General features: G+C 43.2%; 1 protein-coding gene across 1 annotated transcript; it reads right to left on the bottom strand.

Annotated features, from left to right (window-relative positions):
- Positions 1 to 3,710: 3,710 nt before the first annotated feature.
- On the bottom strand, positions 3,711 to 17,815 carry GNG10 (G protein subunit gamma 10). Its single transcript, XM_044427939.1, has 3 exons — positions 17,677 to 17,815; positions 5,864 to 5,995; positions 3,711 to 4,456 (listed from the first exon to the last, which is right to left on the bottom strand). The coding sequence occupies exons 1-2, from the start codon at positions 17,755 to 17,757 to the stop codon at positions 5,870 to 5,872; spliced, it is 207 nt and encodes a 68-aa protein (XP_044283874.1). The 5' UTR covers positions 17,758 to 17,815; the 3' UTR covers positions 3,711 to 4,456; positions 5,864 to 5,869.
- Positions 17,816 to 18,075: the final 260 nt, after the last annotated feature.

The raw sequence follows: 18,075 nt of genomic DNA, 5'->3' as shown, positions 1-18,075 counted from the left end.
TTCAATTTTGCAGTATCTCTGTAATTTATTCACATAATTGGTATAAAAAGATCTGCATTAGAGTTCTACAAGCCGAATTTCATGGGGACTGAAAGATTCTAAGGACAATGAAGTCCCCCGTTGCCATTACTGATGGGCTGCCCCGGCAGCTCTGTGGAGGAGTGGTTGCCCCAACAACTGAATTAGCATCACAACTCATGGGATGACAACTGAATGAGGCTGGGGCAAGTGGCACTGGTTTGTTATTATGGCAATGGAAGCACCAGCACTTGTAGCCCAATCCTAGATGTTGTACAATGGAGGATCCTTGTCTTTCCTCTGAGTGGCAATTTATTTATGTGTCAAATTTTATTTGCAGTTATAACAAAACAAAAGAGGGAAAACAAGCAAACAAAAACACTGGCAGAAAGCTAGAACAAGGATAAAGTATATCCGATCATAAAATCTGTTCACAATGCCATTAATTTAAAAGTTGGTGGCTATTTAAAGGCCAGACAGGATAGGTTTAGGGGAGGATTTCCTCATTTTTTCTTTCCAGGAAGAACAAGGGACAGGCGAGAGGAGGAGAAAACCAGATGACACAAATCCCCAAATCTGAGGCTGAAGAAAAAGGGAAGTGAGGTTGCAACTTGCCCACATCCTCTTTGTCACAGAGTGAAGAGATTGTCTCAGATCATATCAAATATACCAAAAAATATTCAGACAGTTCTTCAGAAGAGTTCACCAACATCAGGTTGTTAAAACAGTCAGCAATAATTGTCATTTCCAACAATTCTGTTTCATAGTAATTGTGAATTTTAATCTTAGCTTTAGACACAGGTCCCTAGAAATCAATAAAAGTTCCACATGTTCAGTGATTGTTGCTTTTATGGAAGAGTAACAATTCAATTTTAAGGCTTAATGCTTTAGTGTAAAAAAAAAAAAAAAGAAAAGAATCCAGCTTACTAACTTCTACATCACCAGAGTGTTGTAGGCAACAATGTAAACATTGTGCCCACCTGTCAGAATGCTATTTAAATTTCAAGCTGCTACAAACATACTACCCCTAATTAAAGGGATATGGAACATTATAAACCCCCAAACTGCAGCTACTTTGCTAGCAACATCTTGTACTCCATAGTGTATGATATCATATTTAAAAGGATCACATGAGATACCAATAAAGGCAGGTCACTGTTCCTTGTGATAATCTTAAAATTCAGAACCAAAGGCCACATATGTGTACTACAGCCTTGCAAAGGTTACAAAAAGTCATGCAAAAAGTCATCAGACTTCAAATACTCAGCATGCTTAGGCCAGAGTGGTAAAAAATGTTGAAATAATGCGACATCTAGATGTGTGTTAGGGAAGTGATTTGAATGATCTTGTAGAATCAGTCATTAATCCACAATTCATTGAATAATTCACTAGATATCTGTTGTCCTTAATTTTCAGTTGCGAGAAAAAACAAAACAGAAAGTGAGGCTGAGGGTGGTAAATTGAGATGCTACTGAATTTTTAAAAGATTTCAGCACAGAACACAAGCAAACCACTTGTACAGATTACTACATTTGATTATGGAATATAGGCAGAAACCAAAAATATTCTGGCTTTTAAAAGGAGGCAAGGAGCATTCCCCCCCCCACACACACACACACACTTTTTCGGTGGTCTGTGACCTAATGATTTTCCATTTCCACAGACCTGGCAGCAGCACTCCAGATCTATATTGCTGATTTTGGAAATCTGTTATTTCAACACAAGAGACATCCATCTACAGAATGAACAGCCTCAGGGTGGGAAGCTGCTGCTTTTGGGGAAACATGGTTTAAACATGCCCTCTCCTTTTCCTTTATTTCACCTTGTAATCCAATGCTACATGAGGCACATTAAGCAAAACTAATGACACCTCAACACAACCCTGAAAACAAGAGAAAACTGAGCCTGTGGCAGATACATGTGAAAAAAATAGCACAACTATATAAAACTTCCCATCTTGACATTCCCTTGAAACATATAATGCAAATTGTTCACAAAAAGAAATGACAAAGCCATCAATCAGTGGTTGGGGGGAAAGGTACAGTTATTCCAGATTTGGTCCTCATGCCTGAGGTTCCCCATCCCCTGCACTGCCAGAGGTGGCTGTTCCACAAGGATAGGCAGTGGTCTTGTTTGACAGACATGGGATGCTACTAAGGCTTGCAGAGGTCTGGAAAGTTCTCATCAAAAGAAACACTTTGCAGGTTGATCTCAAAATGCACCGACTGTTATTGAGTGGTTGACTGATAGCAGATACCAAAGGATGGGTCACCTTTGGAACTGCCTCCTTACAGTAAAACAATACAGGCTTCTTAATTTCTGTTGTCCAAGCATCCTAGCAATTCTATTCACATTAATAAACATGAGTAAGAAAGGCAGGCTTGCAATAACCACTTGCCTAGTTCCCTGTATTAAATAACAATGGCCTCCAGAGGAGTACATAAGGATCTTACTATGTACTGAATAAAGCAGGTGCTTCTTTTTCAGGTTGCAACTGTGCCACAAATGACTTAACATACACAGGCTGCTTTTTAAAATTTTTGCAGGCTAGTAACTGTTGTGGACATATTTACAGGACTATCTTACAGGGCGTTGCCGATTTATGACTTCTGTGAAGACTGCATTTAGACATCAAACCCATCCATCAAAAACCACTTCTGTTCATCACTGCAAGGGTTTCCTTTTTCATACCGTAAACAAAGTGGTCCAATTAGTTAGGGAAAGACTGTTTTTATTTTTTAAAGCATCTAATATATTACTACAAACAATGGTGTGTAAACAGATCATTCTTTTAAAAAGTAAACAAGTGTGTATAAAAGTGCTCAATAAACAAAAATCAAAGGCATCCCAACCCAGAAACAGTTTTTTAGAGCTTCCAATAATGTAGCAAGCCTTGGAAAAGTTTGGCCTGTGGAATTATTTGCATTTATATTGTGTAGTGTTCTCGTTGTGATGATCTGCTGAATTGCAGTTTAGACACTTAAAAATAGTTTTCTGTAAAAGCACGATCAGAAATAAAGACAGACTAGACCTTCTGTGGTGAGCATGTGGGAAGAATTCCATCGTGTTACAGATGATATCAGTTATTTTTAGAAATCGTCATGTAACTGTTTTTCAGGAATAACAAAAAAAAAAAGTATTTTTCCCTATAGCAGTGGTGGGTAACCTGCTTGCCCCAAGGGCTGCATGCAATAGTGGTGGTGGGCCATGTGTCAGAGATGAGCATGGCTTAGGGTTAAGGGAATGTGGCAAGGGCTGACCTGCCGGCCCAGCTACGCAAAGAATAGACATATGCATGCACACACGCTGTCTCCTCACTTACAAAGCCTTCCCAGCTCCTTCCCGTTTGCACAACCCACCCCTTATCCCAGCATGTTAAATTAGGAGGTTTCATCTTCTCCTTCTGCACTAAGATACCACTATGCCTTTCTCACTACTGACTGGGGGTGGGAACAGCTGAGAAGCACACCAGTCCCTGCGTTCCTGAGCTTTTCTCCATGTCTATCAGTTGGGTGTACAGAATGATACATGGGTGTGTGTGCATGCACATGCAATTTAAATGCAAGATGAAAGTTCATGGAATGACTTTTCCTGGGCCCCCTCTGCCCATCACAATCATGCTGGCTGAGGAGGGTGGAATGTACACAGGGAAGGTGGTATATGGGAACGGCCATTCCCATGCATCTCCTCCCCATCGCAATCCCCTTCCCCTCAGTCTACTGAACAGCAAGCTTGCTGGAGATGAGGGAGGGGGTTTCCAGGATTGGCCATACTGCATGCCTCCAAGGACCACTTGTGGTCGGCCCAGAAGTACCATGTGGCCCTCTTCTGTTACTAAAATTGGGTCCACTCCAGCCAAAGTTGAGCACTTCCAAGTGACGTCTCCAGTTTCAGCAGGGGAGCTGAAGTATGTGCATAATGATCTCCCAATGTAATTAATGGGACATGCAGCCTGATCCTAGGAATATTTATTCAAAAGTAAATTTGTTCCACTGAGGCAAATGTGCATTGGATTGTAGTCTTAAAAAGGCTTGGCTTTGGCTGGATCAGGGCCCCACAAGCATCTTTGTTCAGAAAACAAAGCTGTTAGTAAGAAGGTACCTAGTAAGAGTTTCATTCAGGCACAATGATTAACAAGGAACAAGTTGTTTGGTAATTCTTTTTTTCCTAAAATGTAAACATCTCAGAGAAATAAATGTAGAAAGGGGGCTGTCTCAGTTACAAAAGGAAAGCCTTTTTCTCATTAAATCATTCATACAAATATTAGCAACAACAACAAAACTTTAATCAGCTGCTAAGATGGTCAAGTAGACTAATAAATATCTAATGATAACTGTTTTGGCCACACACAAGTCAGGGCTTGGAGAAAGCATTTTTTGAAAAAAGGACACTGCTGGGATTCTTCTCATACTTGAAGAGAGCTTTCTGATCATTTTCCCTGAAACATGGAAAAAACAGTTTATTAAAAGTTTGTCTTTACTTTCCCAAGGCAAAAGTCACCAGTAAAATTTGTGCCACGGAAATTTTATAATGGAAAAGCTTGTTCATTTCATGTATTCCTCTAGAAGGGGGTGAAATGATCACCGAGGCACACAGTGTACTGTGAAAGGATAGGTAATGTGTGCCCTCCAGATACTTTTTATTACAACTCCCATCAGCCCCAGCCAGCACAGCCAGAGGCCAGGAATTATAGATGCAGCAGTGAAAAGCATCTGGAAGGCACTAGGCATGATCTTTCCATGGCCTATAACAGAGTTGGAAAACCATGTAGATCCCATGGAAATCCCCAGTAATCACACACCCTTTTTCATTGACTAGTACCCCATCTTTTTACAAAAAAATGTTGCTCAAGGTAAGCCTACGCCCAACCACCAATCATTTGCTGGTTTCCCAGCTTTGTGCTTTATCTTTCCCATTCTAAAAGGTTGCTCTAAGGCTCAGTTACAGGCTGTAAGCACTGTAAGTGAAATGCGCTAGCATTTTTGGACTGGATGAAGCCTGCATCATTCAGTGTCAGCAGCAGAAAGCACAATTTTTTCTCACTGTAACAGGGTCCCTAAGTTGGGTCTTAGGGAGAAATCAAAAGGCTGCATTAATGGGTGAGATGGGGGGAGTGTTAAGCCTAACCCTTAACACTTGATCCTTTTCTCAAATTACTTCAGTCATTACGGACTAAACCTTCTCCTGCCATCACAGCCCTGCAGATTCTGTTACCTGATCATACTAAAGAAGGTATGCAGAGCCATTTTCAGCCCATCCAGGGGAAGCAGTGGGACCAAAGCAGGTGGCTGGACCACCCACCCATCCTCCCCCAATCTATACAAATCCTCACACCCCCATTCTCACATGAAACATGAGTGTACACATGACAGCAACCCCAGCCCTGTTGTGGGGCAATTAGACTTGGAAAAAGCCTTCCTGTGGGAAGCTTTTTCAAGTCTAATTGCCAGGGAGTGGGGTGTCACAGCGGGGAGGGAATTGTTAGCCCTTCCCACATGGTGTAATCCCTTAAGTGATCCCCCACTTGGCAACTAGAACTGAAAAAGGCCTTCCATTTGAGACCATGAAGGCCTTTCCCAAATGTAACAGTTGCGCGTGGGGACGCTCAACACAATCTGCAGGTTGTCTTCCTTGGCCAGCAGGCCTCCACAATGCATCCTAAGTTGTTTAACTAGCCATTTTCCTTCTAAAGTCTTCTACACCATCCCAAGAAGAAGGAGCATATGCATGTGTCTGCCTACTATTTGAGAAACTGAAACCTCCAAATTCATGCAAGCTCTTGGGCGCTCTGGGTTTCTCTGGACCCTGGCCTAAACTTAGAAAAGAAATGCTGTTTTTTCCATACCTGGCTTCAGAGCAATGCACAAGACCTGGGTTCCCGAAATGGATTGCTCCCAGCAGGGACTCCCACAAGCAAGGCATCTTTGCAAGCATTCTGCATGCAGTATTGCTGCAGCTCTGCAGCTGCCTGAGAGACCTGGACAGAGAAGGCACAAGGATACGTTGTGATTTCTGTTAGAAGCATCATGACCACTTGTGAGCAACGGACAGTATTTCCCAAAGTCTAAACCACAATTATGAGCCAATGAGCCAAAGTGCGGATGTGCTTTCAGTGCCAAAGATACAAAATCTGAAGAAAGCTTTTCCCAATCCAGTGCCCCCACCAATGTGTTGGACTACAACTACTATCGCTGGTAATTAGCACAGTCTGAAGCCTGCAGTTATAACAGATGGACTTGGACTCTCTCAAGGAAACGTGAGCACATTGGTTTAACCAACTTACCAGTCACTTTTCCAACAGGTTTAGCCTCTCCCGTCAACCGTTTCCACTATTCCTACTAATGAAGCAAGTTTCCCACTGAGGTCCACCTAATACCAACTCTAATATCATTTTAGTGCCAGTTTAAGACTGTTCTCTATGACAGGGCATTTAATTAGCATTAATGTTATACTGGATCACAAGGGGTCTTGTGATTTGCGTTAGTGACTAGCTACAGTACAGCTGTACAGTAATTTTATGTTTTTATTGTTTTCTATATTTTCTGTATTGTGTTTTTATTGTAGTCTATGTAGTAAACTGCCCCAGAGAGCAGCTATTTGGAGGTACAGAAATAAAAGTAATCACTATCAACGGACAATTAATTCCAATAATTAATGGAAACTGACAAACAACTGGTTTAAGACATCAAATCTGAGTTGCATTGCTGCAGAATATTCTGATGGCCACTATTTTGAATGGCTTGCCCCACCTGGTATGGTCCAGTATTTCAAATGACTCCCATCATGCCTAGCCACTGGCCATGCTGGCAGTGACTGAAGAGAGTCGTGGCCTCTGGATGCGTTGGCCAGCCAGGCAGGGGAGGCTGCTGTACACACTTATCAGCTGAACTCCATGGGACTAACCTCTGCACAGATAGGTGTGGGATTATGCTACAGGTAAGGGTGCCCATTTATTCCTAGCAGGGATTGACAATAAAACAAGAGCATAATGGTTGAACATCCATCTAGTCCAGCATCCTGTTTCTTATAGCAACTTTAAAAACTTAAATGGGGAAAAAAACCCTAAATCCACAAGTTGTTGAAAAAGCTGAGTGAATAACTATTTTTCTTCAGCTGGCTCCACCAAGGTAAGACTAGGCTATTCTGAAGCTAGGGGACCACTGCTAAAAAGAGATGGGTAGCTGTTCTTAATAGCTATCCATCTCTCTTCCCTTGATAGAACAGGGGAAGCTCTGAAAACTGTCTTAAAATCCAGGTACGTATATATAGAAGAGGAGCCAATCTTTCAGATAAGTTTATCCCAAGCTGCTAAGGCAGAAGTGGCATACCAGCTACACTTCTAATGTTGTTGGATTACAATTCCCATCATCCAACTGCTGGTCATACTTAATGGGGCTGACAAGTGCTGGAATTCAAGAGCATCTGGGGACACACTGGTCCTCCACCCTGACGTTAAAGATTTTAAAAGGTAAAATCCATACTTTAAATTGGGCCTGGAAACAGACTTGGAGCCAGTGCATATCATAAGAAAATGCTAGCAAAAGATTGAAATTGCTAGTCCCTGTTAGCAATCCTGTAGCCCTATTTTGCATCAGCTACAGCTATTGGACCTTTTTAAAAGTCAGCCTCATGTACTGTGTAATATTTTAGAATCAATCTATCAGCCTTTATTAGCTATGAAAGCTAATGGAAATTTGCAGGTTCAGATGCTGTGCAATCGGAGGATATATGAAGCCTGGTCATATCACATTAAGATGCTTCCTTATAAAAAGTGCTGCTGTATAAAATCCCTTGTCATTAGATTTTTCAACAAAAAGAAATCATGATTTATACTGCTCCTAGATATTGGGCTAGGGACTTATTTTAAGCTACCTTGCTGTTTTTGTTTTCTCCTGGGTTTATTTTAAGCCTGGAAATGTCAGCATTTGGAGCAATTCTTGCCAGGAGTAGCAGGGCAATGCATGTGAGAATGAAAATGTTTGGCTTGAGACTGTCAAAGAGGCTGTTCGAAGTGCAATAGGAAAAAACCCTGTGTACAAAAAAAGATGTGACCACAAAGAAACACTGCAAGCTATAACAGCAGCTTTTGGCTGAGCGTCAAAATACATTCTGCTATTCTTTTTTCCTGATGTTTTTTAATCTGTTGCCCTTCCTGATTTACATTAGTAAAGGAAGTGTACAGGATGTTGCCTTGGGGATCAAAATGCCACTCTGCTTTTATGAGTTTTCTGTTGGAAAGCCAGGTTCTGGGGAAATCCCACCAGCCCTCAAAACTTTGGGGCCAACACACGTTAACATTTGCTCACATTCTTCACTTGACCCACTGCAGCACAATCCACTGGCAAATTCCTCCGCTGAATGGGAATTACAGAAAAACACCATCCCCATTCATTTCAATGGAGCAAACATTATTTGTAATTTTGCCTAATGTTTTCTAGCAGTTGTACAACTTGGGGGTACACAGTGTGGCATCCAGGAGTTCCATGACACCCACAAGGACCTCCAACTCTGCCCACAGAGCTCTCCATTCACTGCTGTGCTCATTTTTTTAAAATCTTGAAAAATGTTAGGGCACTCCTCTTTACCTTCCTTTCTTTTTCTCTTGCTCTACCTCAGCATAACTCCCCTCCCTCCCAGCCTCTAGCCTCACTATGTCTCCCCCACATACACACACCTCTGTAGCTCAGTTTGATCAGCTAAGTCCTCATGGCAGCCATTATGTGACTATCCAAATCTTCTGGGGCGCTGTCCACTGCAGTATCTTAAATTCCCAAATGTTGGGAGCAAAAAATGTGGGGGACCCCTGAAATCATTTTTTAACATATTTCCTGTCCAGAGGCTATACTTTTTAAAGGGGGTGGGGAGAAAAGGCTGTGGGAATCAGGGAAAGAAGTATATTACAGTCAGCTGTAGCCTGGCCTCTTCCTTAGTAATTTCCCTTTGGTCAAAATTAGGGAAGGGGGTTTGGGGGGCCTTCCCAGGGGGCTGCAAGCCTCTCACTGTTGTCAGTATTGTCTTTTTTCCAAAGCTAACTCTGTGAATTTAGTGCTTTGTGTGTTTGTGTAGGAGGCATGTAAGTGTGTGCTATGTGCAAGAATGGGTGTGATGGTGTGTGAGGGAATGAATCCATACCCAAGTGCATATTACGAAACAGGTGTTGGAATAGGCAACTTTCCTGACCTGTGGACAGGTTTGGCAAGTTGTCCTGACACCAGTACAAAATGCTTCACCCCCCCCCCCCCAAAAGGCTGCCCTGGGAGGGGAGGCAAAGCACAAACCATCTGCCCAAACAGAATACTACACAAGGCAGAGGTAGGCCGAGCCCTGACAGTGTATTTCCCACTGGGTCCCTATTTCACCCACAGGAACACTTGTTTCAGCTGTGGCTTGGGAACAGCAGGCCCTGTACAACGTCCCAGGATAATGAGAAGAATGCCAATATACATAAGGAACTACGAGTCCAGCATTCACACTGGTGTTTCCTCGGCATCTCTCAAGGCCAGAACAGATGTTATTTGGCAGCCTTATGTCCCTGCTTGCTAATTTTTACTCAACAGTAGGGACAGGGCCCTGATCTGGACCAATACCTTAGCATGGTGGATGGGGCAGGGGAGCTGAGAAGTGGACTTAGAGGACAGCCCATTAGGGCTGGAGTCCTAAAACGTTCACTTGAAGCCCTGAATCTCTGGAAGGGCATCCCTGATGTCCATTAACAACTGGTTGAAATAAAGCCACAGGGGCCCTGATTACCTCTCCTGCATCTGATCCCCCTGGATTATCTGGCTTTTTGCCCAGAGCTGCTTCCCCACTCCTGCTGCCCCGTCGAGTTTTCTCCCCGCCACCCAAAAAAATAAGGGTGACCTCAGGAGATGGGGCCTTTACACAAAGAAACTTTAAGGAATATATAACTTAGCATATGCTAATTTGGGAGAGTTCATCTTGTGGGCTTCAGCCATAGATCTTTTCACAACTTGGCACCACTCCGGTTTTAAGCTCCAGTCTGGGCCCCCAGAACCTTCACTAGGGTGACAATGAGAGAAGAGGCACACTTGTTAGTTGCTAAAACAGATTTAAAGTAAATCTTTTGACCTATAGTAAGAGAAGGAGCTGCAGCTTTTTATTAGGCCAATGGGCAGGCAGCTACAGCTTGGACTTGGAAATGTGGAAACATCTCTACAGCATGATTTAAAAGCAATAATTTGATATTTAGCTCTGGCTGGCACTCAGTAGCTGGATATGTTTTCCATAGTAAAAAGACAGCAGAAGGAATGGACTGTTGATTAACGGATTACAGTATTACTTTGCCGCTAAAACCATGGGCCGCTAAAACCCAGGTTGAACTTTGCACAGAGGTAGGGTTAACATTACTTAGTTCAAAGGAAATACAAAGCTTTAGAATTATATACCAGGAAAGGTCACCCACAGCAAGATTTTGGCCCCAACAGTCTTTACTACAATTCCCAAACAAAGCCCTACCACAGCATACATTTCCCTCCCCACTGCATATTTCCAAAGCTTTGCATTTGCTTAATATTATGTATCATTTTATCCCTAATGCTAAACCTTAGCAGAATTTATCTGGAATCCTGCCAGAATTCTATTAGTTATTTTCAAAACTTTACATATGCTTTAATGTATTAATTTTATATATTGGGTATGAGCAGGCATAAGCCAAGATATAGATATCCATTTTAAAAAGCAATAAACAAGAAATGGGGAGATCTTATTTCAACCTGCTTTTTCAGGTTGAGATGCTGGAAGAGCTTGTGCTTATGATGGTCTCTATGGTCTCACAGCGGAACAATTAGTGGGGATCCTATATTATTTATATTACAACTCACTTTCCTAGGGAAATATCCTTCTGTTTCCTAAAGTTTCACTCAGAACAATGCATGTTCTATCCCCATTATCCAAACTTGTGCTAGTATGGAAGTAGCACATTGCAAAATCTCATTTCACAGAAGGAAGCTTCACTCAGATCAGCAAAATGCAGAGAAACAGAATTTCTCCAGTGCTGCCCTCTGAGCTGTAGCTTGTGCCCCACACCCAATCAGCCTCCAGGCTTAGACTTTCCAGTCATTATCTTCTATCACACCCTTGCCCATGGAAGTCCAGATGCTCCCAGTCTTAGCAGAAGCACACAGTACAAAGGGATTAAGCAGCCCACAAGTTTTCCATTCAGACAGGCAGTTTGACTATTTACTAATTGCCCTGATATCATGTAGAGAGGGGAGGGAACGGCCCAACTTGGGAATGCTTCAGACCACATGTGATGATTTCTCAGCATTACTTATCTCTGTAGTTATTGTAAGATATGAAAACGCACAAACAGAGAAAATGCTCTCAAAATCCATGGGACTTGAGGTCAGTGGGTTGGTGGGGATATTTTAGTCCTGCATAAGACCTTTGACTGTCTCAACCTCAGCACAAGAAAAGTTTGAATGGTGGCTCAGCTGATGAGTACAAGGGATGGCTGCATCTCTGGAGAGGGGAGGGCATTAGTTCGAAGCAGATGCAATGTGATCAGGGGAATAGCAATGTGGAAGTGGGTGCTGAATGCTTCCCTGGTTAAATTGCCCTACCAAGGAACCTCAATGGCTGCCCAGGTGAGTGAATTAGTAATGGTGGGCTGGGTAAGAAACACCCACTGGGTAAGAAACACCCCTTCAACTCACACTGTTATCCCAGTCTGATTTTGGGCCATGCAGATGCTTTGAGCTTACAGGAAAAATCCTGGATCACATTAGTTTGGCCCAAAGCATTCCCCCGCACCATCCCACCAATTCTGATTTGTTTTGCAGTGAAAGAGATGAAGAACACCTACGTCCCATGACAGCCCAATCCTGTGGTCTCCAACATGGTGCCCATGGTCTCCAGTATGTGTGCCCACATCTCTCCTAGAAGGCACCTTGCCACTCCTGATTTTTTTTAATCTCCCCCTGCCAAAAAAAATCCTGAGGACTACAAAGTAAAATGTCCATTTCATAACATATTTTGGCCCCACAGCCGTTCTTACAAAAACAAAAATGGTGGATACACATTTAATTCTGATACATGCCCAACCGAGTAGGAAAAAGAAAAGAAAAGAAAAAATGTCAGTAGTAGCAGCACATGTCCTGAGGTTGCAGCGGGCATAGGTAGGTTTGTATGCAGTATTTTTTTGCCTTGTGCAGAGTTCTGCCTGTGCATGTATGTATGTGTGCTTGTTTCAGGACCACTCACCATCACTTCTGTGAAATCAGTGTTCAGAGGTACACTGTAGGGGAAAATAAATATTTTGGCCTTGTATTCAGTTTCTTGGCCAAGTGAATTGTCTCTGAGCCTCCAATGTTGGAGTAGAGAAATGTGTCATTCTGTGTTCTGGAACCCAAAGCCCATCTTCTACCCTTGCATTCAGGTTTTTAGGAAAGCTACCATTCTTTAGTTTCAGTTTGCCTTCTGAAAAACAGTTCCACCCACCAGGACAGCCATTTTGTGAATGACTAAGTTCCCAGCTCCCATTTTGTAAGTATGCCCATCAGACTCACTTTATGTTCCCAATGTGCCCAGTGACTCAGAAAAGGGGGTAACCCTAGCCCAAAGCTATAAACGGTTTTCCTGAAAATATTTGACAACAGTACCCAACTTCCTTTGCAACCTTCTGTGACCAATAAAACAAAAATAACAGTGTGGGAGGCCTGTGTTTGGATCTTGCTCGTTCTCAGCCTCATCTGTAAAACAGAATTCTTAGTAACCTCTGTCATTGGGTTCCTGTGGGAACAAAGATGAGAAAGATTTTACATATCAAAGACTCCATGTTGTTTATCCTCATCACCATCATTTGAAAGCCAGTGTGGCATAGTGGTTAGAGTGCTGGACTGAGGACACAGGGTATCTGCATTCTAGACCCCATTCAGCCATGAAGCTCACTGGGTGACTTTGGAGCAGTCACCAGCTCTCAGCCTAAACTACCCCACTGGGCTGTTCTCAGAATAAAATGGAGAGGAGGAAGACCATTCTGGTTTCTTTGTAAGATGTAAAATGGCAGGATACAAATGTAATGGATACTATTACTACTACTACTACTACTATTATTATGCCATTTCAATATGCATGGCTCCTTACAGGAGAGCAGGAGATCTGAAAGTTCCCTGTCACTATCCAGAGTTTGACAGAACAGAGAAACAACAGAAGGAATGAGAGGTGTTGTGGAGTGAAGAGTTATGGCTGGATCAACAACGGCTGATGCGTCTTTGATGATAAAGAACAATGTATAATAAATTATTGCTACCCTTAGCCAGCGCCACTGGTTTCCTGGCTCCACTCAGGCCCGCTGCATTCCAGCAGGGAAAGTGCCACGAACAGCAACTAGCTGCACTTTCCCAGGAGCACACTTTAATCAAAGAAAATTACCATCTTTTCCTGTGTTCCCTGCCAGCCCAATTCAAGGCAGAGTGGCTGACCTTTCAATGTCCCCAGGGCAAAATGATCTCTGAGCAAAAGGCATGCTAAGAAGTCATCAAAACAGAGGCAGCTCAGTCAGTACACTGAAGATGGTTGAGGAGCCAGTCCTTAGTTCAGCTACACATGACCATCAGGTGCTACCTACCTTTACATCTGGCTCACTTGTAACTGCCAACAGCAAAGCTTCCTACAGGTTGAATGATGCAACAGCAGCTGCTAGGACATATTACATTCAGTACTAAAATCTACAATGACCTAATAAGGATGCTTCATGATGAAAAAGGACTTGTATATAAGCATCACAGTACCCTAGTACCCTGGACTTGGTGAAAAGAAAGAAGCGGAGTAATACAAGCACACATATTTTAAATCAGGGGTACAGCACCTTTTCTAACCTGAGGACTGGATGCCCTTTTAAAGAAGTTCATAGGAAAGCGAAGTTTGGGGGCAGGCAAAGGCAAAAGGTGTAGGGTTGAAATGCAAACAATAACACCCTAGTATAATTTAGCTTAAATATTTTCCTGCCAGTTACTAGAAGACTTAGGGGAAGCATTTCTTCCTTTAAAAATGGAGAGGGCTGCAGAAAATCAGGGAAACCACCAAACAATTGGTGATCAAAAGCAAGTGGACAGTGTGTAGGAAGAGGCCATGGCCACCTGGGGAACCCTATAAGATTGGGAGCTCAGGAAGTCTGGATGTGGCCCTCACGCCTGAGGTTCTGCACCCCTAATTTAAATCCAGAAGCGTCATTCTCTCAGCATAGGCATTTCAAGCTTACAGTGATAAATTTATTAGTCTCCCCCCACATCCTAGAAAATTAGTCCTCTATCCACATATTTGTGGCATCTCAATAGTTCCCTACTCTTTTACTTTTTAAAGAACCAAAATTTCTAGTTTGGAGAAGCTTGTCTTCCTAGTCATGTAAAAGTAATTTTACTCCCCATGGGTGACTGGTTAAGGGCTTGTTTGATGGACAGCAAAACTAGCCGATTTGGGCCCCCTGGGTGGCAAAGAAACATATCAGTATATGAGGAAAATCAGCATCCACCCTCCCTACACCAAGGGTTGGTAGTTGCTGAAGTGCACCCCTTGTGGAAAGTTGTAATGATAAACCACATTTCTGAAAATCTGGGCAGCATATATACCATAGGAGTGGCGCAGAGCTTCTGCTCTGTGGTTCCACCCGGTCCCCAGGGGCCTCAATCCTTTTCCTCCAACCTCTGCTCATTTGCAATAATAAGCATAAACTGGTATTAAAAAAATAGTAGTTTCTTGGCTTTTGTGCAGTTTTTTCTTCTAAAAGGCAGAACTGCATCTCCTGTAGTTGGTTACTGGTGATAACAGCCTTACGCTAAAATAGGCTGGTACTGTGGCCCCACCCCCTTTGTCTTTGCCTCTCCCTCCACTGCAGTGCAGACCCAAAGGGTATACCCATCTGGCTCCTGGTCTGGAAGAGGTTCTGTGCCTTTGATGTACCTCTGGTCCCTGGGTCAAGAACAAGTCCCATTCCTGAGATTGTCTTTAACTTGAATTTGTATGTAAATTGGATTACATCTATAAAAAGCATATAAAACCCATAAGAAACACTTCCACATACACTAAAACATCTTAAACACAATACAGCATTTTACTAATGATGAAAATACAGTAATAATAAAGTAACTACAGGCACTGGAGGGAGGGAGGGAGAGAGAGAGAGAGAGAGAGAATGAATCTGTACATATGTGTGTAGATATACAGTACAGTTCTTAAAACAGTTTAGCTAGAAAAATAGTTAATAAGATTATTAAAGGTTAGCACTTCTTGAGCTAACATTAAGCCTAACATTAACTGGATGATGATGATGGAGGTGAGATTCCTTTATCCTTTAAAATCGTCCCAACTGTCACTAACTCCATGTGATCTAAAACACACTTTGATACACGAGTGTTTCATGAGCATGAAAAACTACTATAGTTCTGCCACTACAGAACTAATTCCGACACCACCACTTGCTGCTTTTCCCTTCCTTCTTCCCTTTCCCTCCTCTATTCCTATTCTTCCCTTCCTTCCTCTCCCTGCCACCCACCCCCAGTAGGCACCTGCTTGCTGCTCAGAGATGAGGTGGGACTTCCGGATTTGCTTGTTTGTAAGTAGGGGTTGTTCTTAACTCAGTTGTTTGTAACTGGGGGGACCGGGTATATAAAGCCTTCTGTCTCAGAGTCCTTCCAGGTGAAACTTTAGTTGTGTCACTACCTTGCTTTATTCACCGAATTCTACAGGATTGCATGAACAGGGAATAGTGTATTTGATGGATTCATGATGTAACTCAGTAGTATGATCATGTTTCCTAAATGCATGTTTGAACTAAAACCCAAGGAAGATTACATTCCTAAACATACTTACAAATAAGTAATCCCTATTGAATAAAGTAGAACTTCTGAATAAAGGGCCCATAGGTCTGTATCACACAGGTTAAAGCCAAAGGGCTAAACTAGACATGGAGGGAGAGAGAACTTTTCAAAACCCAGCTAGATCTGCAAAAACCAAAGTGCCTACTCAGTCTGCAAGTCAGACATTCTTAATTACCTTTGCAAGCCAGGATGTAATTCTGCAAGCCAGGATATTACTCTTAATTACAATTGGCTTGGCTCCTAATTAGGTGTCTTTGAACCAAAGATACCTGTCTTGATTCATGGAAGGGCCTGGGATTCAACAGAGGAGCTTTATTTAATTACTGTGCTCATCCATCCACTGTATATTCTACTACCATACCATTTTATTAAGGCCATTTTATCCAGAAGAGCTCTATTAAGTTTGGAAGTTTACTTTGCTTTTGCAATTGCATGAGAGAATTGGCCTAAGAATAGATTTGGACTCTGAAAGATCTTGCCACAACTTTTGACACAAATGTTGTCCCCATTACAAAAAAGTGTGGGTCCCTTCCATGGCCACTAATTGATCATTAAATTAAAGATCATTCCTACTGTTGAACAGAAAAGCACATTCCAAAAAAGGATACAGAGGGGTGGCCAAAAGGATCATCATTCCAGTGAAATTCCAAAGTACAGCTACCACCAGGAAAGAAAAATTCTAAAACACCTTAAACCATACAAACTGCATCATAAACTCCTTGTTGTATTCAGTGCCTACTTCATTCTGGACTAGGAAGTTGTCATGCATTCACTCATTCTCTGGCACATGATCATAAAGGTCATCTGAGGATAAATGGGGATAATAGCCATACTTGGTTTATTATCTGGCTAGCCCCATTTTCCACAATTATAGGCATGCACTCAGATTCTCCGAATAGACCGTTTAAATACAGTTGAGAAAAAGGACAAGAGAATATGTTGAAACAGCCTTCCCCAACCTGGTGCCTGCCAGATGTTTTGGACTAGAAAAAATGCTGACCATTGGCCATGCTGGCCAAGACTGATGGGAGTTGAAGCCCATCATATACATAGGGCATCAGGTTGGGAAACGTTGCACTGAAACACAACACAGGCAATTTAGCGATGTCACACTTCAAAATATGCCAACCGTTTCAAGAAGCACAAAACCCAGACCAATAAACAATATTGGAAATATAACAAAATGCAGGCCAATGACAGCAGTAATATACTCATATCGGACAACTGGGTTCGATGGTTCGGATTACGAGACCTAAACAAAGGAATGCCCCACCCATTTCAAACTAGGAGCGAAAAAGACAAATCTAAGAAAGCCGAACCGACTTGAATTCGCAGCAGCTTCCAACGCAAGTGAACAATATCGCGACACGGAAAAAAAGCGAAGATGACTAAATAAAGTTCCGCTACTGTGGACGCACACAGCTATGGCCTGTCGCCCGATCTCTCCAAATCAACTACGGTGCGTGCATTTTTGGTACGGGCCGAGAGACTCTCTTTGTAGCTAGACTTCTGGGAAAAGCAGAAAGTCTGGATCCAGGCCCCTCTCTGCAAATCAACTTCTCCCAAAAGTCTGATCTCCCCAAAACAAAGGACGCCATGCACTCCCGATTCCAGCCCGGAGCTCTCGGGTCCTGCGAGGGCTAGACCAAGAAGACAAAAGGAGGCATCGTGGTGATGCCTCCAAGCGTTGCGCCCAGAAAAAGGAGCGCGATGCTTCGCTCGCCCAAAGGCAGAAAGCGGACCGACCGCGCGACTTTCCCTTGCGCGCCAATCGGCGCTCGATCCAGCTTAAAGCGCCGCCGCGGCCCTTTCCTTTATTTACCCTAATCCTTTCCACGCCAGCCTCCAGTTTTAGCTGCTCCACCAGGCGCTGCATGGTGCTGAGGCTGGAGTTGGAAGACATGCTGGCAGCTGCTGAAAGGACGCACCTCCCTCTCCCGAGCGACTCCGGATCTCTCCAGCACAAAAGCCCCCGGCCAACCGAGGCAGCAGCCGAGGGGCGGAGGCAGAGGAGCCAGCGCCGCCCAGGCTCCCCCCGCCACCCTTGGGCTTTCTGTGTCTGCGGCCAGCCGGGCGAGCAAGCAGCCAGTCGGCACAGCCCGGTAGCGAAGCGGGGCTCGGCCGCTTCTTGGACCCCCCACCGCCCCCACCCTGACCGAGCTCTTTCCGGGAGGAACGAATTCTCCGTCCTTTGTTTTGATTTTTTCCTCTGACGTTGAAG

The sequence above is a fragment of the Varanus komodoensis genome, unplaced genomic scaffold (assembly GCF_004798865.1).
Source record: "Varanus komodoensis strain SLA01 unplaced genomic scaffold, ASM479886v1 scaffold19, whole genome shotgun sequence".
NCBI classification, from domain to species: domain Eukaryota; kingdom Metazoa; phylum Chordata; class Lepidosauria; order Squamata; family Varanidae; genus Varanus; species Varanus komodoensis.
This window is presented reverse-complemented; position numbering and strand designations above follow the sequence as displayed.